Here is a 6,001-nt window from a genome sequence, read left to right as displayed (position 1 = left end):
CTGGCCCAACCGCCAGGCTATTACCCTGCCCGCGACACCTGCGCCTGAGACCCGGAGGGAGGAGCGGGCGGAGAAGCCACCGGCCGGACTCGTCGGGTCCGCCCCGGCGTGCACGCGTCTGATCCCCACTCCCCGACCCTCCCGCAGGGAGCGAGTTCTCCGGCAACCCGTACAGCCACCCCCAATACACGGCCTACAACGAGGCTTGGAGATTCAGCAACCCCGCCTTACTAAGTGAGTACGCCACCTGGCTGGCCGGCGGCTCAGCGCTGCCGCGCGGCTTCTGGGCACGGTCCCACTACCAGCGACCCGACCTCTGGGGGCCCGGCTGGGCCAGGGGGACAGGTTTGCTAGTGCAGTACTGAGGCCCGGGGACCCCTTGAGGACGCCCGCACCTCCTGCCCTCTCGTCCCCTCCCTGGTCGCTCGAAGGCTCTGCGCCGCCCTCGCCCTCGGATCCCCTGGAGGGTGCGCAGCCGGGCTTCACCGGATCGGGTCCCTCTCATGCCCCGTGAACGCAACTATTCTCCAGGGCAACTGGTTCCACCGCCCAGCCAAGGTCTCCCAGTCCGGATCCCGCTGGACCCCAGCCAGGGGAGGTCTTTTCTTTGCTTTTCTTTCCTTTTTTGTTCTCCTGTTTGTCCTCTCACCCAGCCCATTCTTCTCCTGTGTTAACTTCCAGGTTCCCCTTATTATTATAGTGCCGCCCCCCGGGGCTCCGCCCCTGCCGCTGCTGCCGCTGCCTATGACCGCCACTAGTTACCGCGGGGACCACATCAAGCTTCAGGCCGACAGCTTCGGCCTCCACATCGTCCCCGTCTGACCCCACCCCGGAGGGAGGGAGGACCGACGCGACGCGATGCCTCCCAGCCACCGCCCCAGCCTCACCCCGTCCCAGGACACCCGCAACCCTTCACATCACCCCCTCGAAAGCCGGACAGGACGGGTGGAGCCGCGGGCGGGACCCTCAGGCCCGGGCTCACCGCCTCCAACCCCGCCCGCCGCCCCTCCCCGCCTGCCTGGACTGCGCGGCGCCGCTAGGCCGACTCGGCCCAGCTCGCCCCGGCCTCTACCGAGCCAGCCCCGAAGCCCGCCAGCCACCCGGCCGGACTCGGGCGCGACCAGCCGGCGCGCGCCGCAAGTTTCTGTGACACACAATCAGCGCGGACCGCAGCGCGGCCCAGCCCCAGGCACCCGCTTCGGACGCTCGGGCGCCGGGAGGCTTCGCTGGAGGGGCTGGGCCAAGGAGATTAAGAACAAAACGACTTTCTGCTGAAGCAGGAAGAGCTCGCTGCCGAATCCTTGGGGAAAATTCTTTACCCCCAGTGCCAGCCGGACTGCCCTCGCCTTCCGGGTGTGCCCTGCCGCAGAAGGTGGAATGAGGGAGTGGGGTTCCAGCTCTAGGAACGGGCTTTGGGGTCGTCAGGTCTTTCCAACGTTGGGACCCAAGGAGCGGGGGGTCCCGCACAGACCGAGCTGGACTCTCGGCTCTTCACTGCTCCGCCTGGACTGCCTAGTTCCCCAGGGCCCGGAACCTCCTGCTGCGAGACCCAGCTCTCAGCCCTGCCTTGCCCCTACCTCACCGTCTCTTCCACCTGCTGGCCTCCCAGTTTCCCCTCCTGCCCGTCCTTCGCCCGTCCCTCGACGCCCTGCATCCTCCTCCCTGACTCGCAGTCCCATCGGATGCTCTTCCGGGACAGCCGCAGGACCAGTGTCCATAGGCTGCGGACTGGGATCTTCCTCCAGCAGTTACTTGATTCCCCCTCCCCCGACACAGACTTCTCAATCTGCCGGTGGTAAGAACCGGTTCTGAGCTGGCGTCTGAGCTGCTGCGGGGTGGAAGTGGGGGGCTGCCCACTCCACTCCTCCCACCCCCTCCCAGCCTCCTCCTCCGGCAGGAACTGAACAGAACCACAAAAAGTCTACATTTATTTAATATGATGGTCTTTGCAAAAAGGAACAAAACAACACAAAAGGCCACCAGGCTGCTGCTTTGTGGAAAGATGGTGTGTGTTGTGTGAAGGCGAACCCCAGTGTACATAACCCCTCCCCCTCCGCCCTGTCCCGCCCGGCCCCATAGAGTCCCTATCGCCCGCCGGCCCTGCCTGTAGATACGCCCCGCTGTCTGTGCTGTGAGAGTCGCCGCTCGCTGGGGGGGAGGGGGGAACACAGCTACACGCCCATTAAAGCACAGCACGTCCTGGGGGAGGGGGGCATTTTTTATGTTACAAAAAAATTACGAAAGAAAAGAAATCTCTATGCAAAATGACGAACATGGTCCTGTGGACTCCTCTGGCCTGTTTTGTTGGCTCTTTCTCTGTAATTCCGTGTTTTCGCTTTTTCCTCCCTGCCCCTCTCTCCCTCTGCCCCTCTCTCCTCTCCGCTTCTCTCCCGCTCTGTCTCTCTCCGTCTCTGTCGCCCTCGTCTGTCTGTCTCTGTTCCTTCCTCGGCCTCTCTTCCCAGCCCTGGCCCGGCCGCCCTGTCTCCGCAGGCTAGATCCGAAGTGGCAGTTCCAGCCCCCGGCTCGCCCCTACGCGGCCGTGCCCCGGTCGCCCCGTGCGGCCAAAGGCCGGGCCGCCCCGCCCCGCCCCACCCCGTAGTTGCTCTTTCGGTAGTGGCGATGCGCCCTGCATGTCTCCTCACCCGTGGATCGTGACGACTCGAAATAACAGAAACAAAGTCAATAAAAGTGAAAATAAATAAATAAAAATCCTTGAACAAATCCGAAAAGGCTTGGAGTCCTCGCCCAGATCTCTCTCCCCTTCGAGCCTTTTTTATTTGAAAAGGAAAAAGAGAAAAGAGAATCGTTTAAGGGAACCCGGCACCCAGCCAGGCCCCCAGTGGCCCTAACGGGGCGGCGAGGGCGCCGAGGTCCGACCCATCCCAGTCCTGTGGGGCTGGCCGGGCAGAGGCCCCGGACCCAGGCCCAGGCCTAACCTGCTAAAAGGTCCCCGGACGGTTCTGGTCTCCCCGGCCACTTTCAGCGCGTGGGTTCGTTTTCATTCTTTTTCTTTTGTGCACATAAGAAATAAATAATAATAATAATAATAATAAAGAAAGAATAAAATTTTGTATGTCACTCCCCATGGCTCCAAGTTTGTCTCTCCCTGTCTCTGAGATGGGCCTCCCCTCCATTGGTCGATCCCCAAAAGTCCCTTCAATGATCTTCCCAACTACACTCCCACTGCGACCTCCAACTCCTTTGCCGAGACCTCCTTGGCGGCAGCTGAACCACGGTGAAGGCCGAGACAAGCCTGCCCTTTAGTAGCCACCCTTCCCCGTGCACCCTGGCCCTGGGACTGGAAGTTCTTACTCTCCGAAACTTTAGAATAACTCCCAGTTAGGCGCCTATACTAGGCCAACTCTGTGGTCCTACCAGTACACCCGCATCCAGATTTAGGGTGCTGGCTCTCAGAACCCGACGTCTGAGGCCCTCTCCACGTGGGTGGAGGGGTGGTCGTCTGTCCTATCTCCTCCCTCCGTTCCCCATCCAGTGCAGTTGCTCGTGGGCGCAGCAGCAATTTTATCCCCGGAGTCTGCAATGAGACGCGAAGACCGCACAGGCTTGCCGCAAATTTCCTCTCTCTGCGTTTACTTCTGGGCCGGAAGAATGCCCCGCAGAGGCCCCGGGACCTGGTTCATGGGTCTTCACGCGCCTCCAGTGTCTTGCGGAGCCCCGAGCCCCAGCAAGAAGCGGCTGAAATTGGTGCGCCTTGTGCTGTGGTCTGCGTGTGTCCCGAAGAGAGCGCTCAGACGCCTATGTCTGTCGTGGGGCGGTCGGCGGCTTCCTGCATACGTACGGCTTTCTGTTCATCTATGTGTTCGTCTATATGTCCCTGGATGGGTCTGGGGGTGTGGTAGTAGGAGAATTTTTTTTATTTTAGCCATCCTTGCTGTTCTTGTGTCCAGGTGCCCAGTGAAAGATCTGTATGTCTCCACCTCTCTGTTCTCTGTTTGGGAGGTGTTGCAGGGGTTGGGGGATGTGGTGACTGTCCAGGATTGTTCTGCTGCATCAGAGATACTTGGGAGGGCCTCCTTTCCATCCCTTCAACAGCTTTCCAGCTCTGGCTCTCCCACCCTCTTGCCAACACAAAGGGCCCAGCTTCCACCTGGAAACTTTCCTTCTGTGCGCCCCTGGGACACCTTCCCAGCTCAGCTTCTATCACAGCTTCCTCCCACTTGAAAGGCTCTTGAATCTCTGAGCTGCCAGGGATGCAAGCAGGACGTTGGGGCAGACTAAGAAGTGACCTTCCCCTTTGGTTTGGGACAGTGTCTCCTAGACACCTCCTTCCCGTCAGAATCCCAGAGACCTTTCTTTCAAGTCAATCTGCCCAGGTTCACCCATATCATGGCACATCTGGGGGATGTACAGGACCCTCTACAAATCAGCAAACCCTCAATCAAGTCCATTCCCTTCCCCCTCCCTCTGCACCTGTGTCTCCTCCCTATTCTTCGTCTCAGCAAATGGTAGTTGCTCCCTTCGCCCTGCCTGGTGTTGGCTCTCTTGACCACCAGCCTCCTAGAAGAGTGGCCTTCAAACTTCTTTGGTCATACACCCTCTCAGCCAAAAGAATTCTGAATGTGTACTCCCAATATAAGTATATTTACTGATTTACAAATTTCATAAATATATTATTGGACTAACATATCATAAATCTTGTAAAAGGTGAAATATTAAAAGAACGAGATTGGAATATGTAAAAATAGAAGTTCTGATGTTCTCATACCCAAATGGATTATCTTGCACTCCCTGGAAGATGTGCACCCTTGGAGATCCTGGTCATAACCCATGAAAACCCAGCATGGCAGAACTCCTGACTATTGCCTGGTGCCCAGCGAGTACGTTTCTGGAAGTTGCCAGGGCACTGGCTTGGGCCAGGGCAGCCCAGTGAACATATCCCTTATCATATATAGCAGGTACCAGACCCCCAGTGCCTGGCTTTTCTTCCAGGTCCACCCCAGACAGGGAGCCTTGCCCTGCCCAACCCATCGATTTGGGAGCCATGGCCTCATGTGGGTCTCACCGGAACCTCTTCTGTTCTATTTCTGATCTCTCTCAGACTGAATTGAACAGCAAACATTCCACTGTTCACAGTAAGCACCTCTGCCCAGAGGCTTCATGAGGTGTCCCTCCTAGAGTGCTGATTTCAGCTTGGAATCAGCCTGAGGGCCCCAAAACATGATCTGTCATCCTTGGCCAGTTGCAGTCCCACTCACCCACCCCAGACACAAAAAGGGCCTGTTCTCCTGCTTCAGTTTGTTTTCTCCAGAAGTCATGTTGACTCTGCTGGCTCTGTCCCCATCCTACCCCTACAGAGTTCCCAGCCGAGGCACACCAAGTATGACAGTTAGAAACAGATGAACAGAAGTGTCCTGGGTTGAGGGAAGAGTAGGAGTAAAGACAGGAAGTCATGAAAATACACCAGATACAATGTGGCTGGAGTATCAGGTGCTGGGGGAGGGGTGGGGGTGGAGGGAGTTGGCAGGAGATGAAGCTACAAAGGTTATCAGAACACTATCGTGGGCATGCCAAAATGGTGCCTGTCACACACACAGCTTCTTTAAGGAACCTGCCCTACCCACAGTCACTTCCTGCCCATGTAGACAATGTATTTGTACCAGCGACTCTGTTACTGGTACAGAATTGGACTGGAACACAAATCTACGCTGAACCAATCAATCCTCCTCTCTGGGGTGGGGGGCAGGGAGGGGAAACTAGGAAGTATGGAAAGAAAGAGGCCATTAACCATGAAAAGAAAAGCCCAAAGGAGGCCCTGAGGGTATTCCCTAGTCCTCCTCATCTCAGTAAGGTATAGCTCCATTCTACCGTCACTCAAGTCCCAAACCCACATCTTCCCTGACTCCTCCTGTCTTTTGCATCCCACATTTGATTCATCAGCAAAACCAGACAATTCTACCTTTAAAATCGATCCAGAGCATGACCTCTTCCAACTACCTATACTGGACTATCCAGGATCAAGTCACCGTGGTCCTTCACCTGA

The 6,001-nt window shown here is 57.4% G+C and overlaps 1 protein-coding gene across 4 annotated transcripts in view; it reads left to right on the top strand.

The window, feature by feature from the left end:
* PAX2 (paired box 2) overlaps positions 1-3,078 on the top strand; it is a 94,048-nt gene extending 90,970 nt beyond the window's left edge. For 2 of the 4 annotated variants that reach the window (XM_033185424.1, XM_033185408.1), the window contains 2 exons: positions 148-234; positions 701-3,078. In XM_033185424.1, the coding sequence (XP_033041315.1) occupies positions 148-234; positions 701-822 (209 nt within the window). In that variant the 3' untranslated portion in view covers positions 823-3,078. Of the gene's footprint in view, positions 1-147; positions 235-681 lie in introns of all 4 variants that reach the window. The other 2 variants (XM_033185416.1, XM_033185426.1) reach the window with 1 other exon arrangement.
* The last annotated feature ends 2,923 nt before the right edge of the window (positions 3,079-6,001 follow it).

This window comes from Trachypithecus francoisi, unplaced genomic scaffold (assembly GCF_009764315.1).
Source record: "Trachypithecus francoisi isolate TF-2019V2 unplaced genomic scaffold, Tfra_2.0 Contig01579, whole genome shotgun sequence".
Lineage (NCBI taxonomy): Eukaryota > Metazoa > Chordata > Mammalia > Primates > Cercopithecidae > Trachypithecus > Trachypithecus francoisi.
Note: the sequence above shows the minus strand (reverse complement) of the source record. Positions and strands in the feature narration are given on the sequence as shown.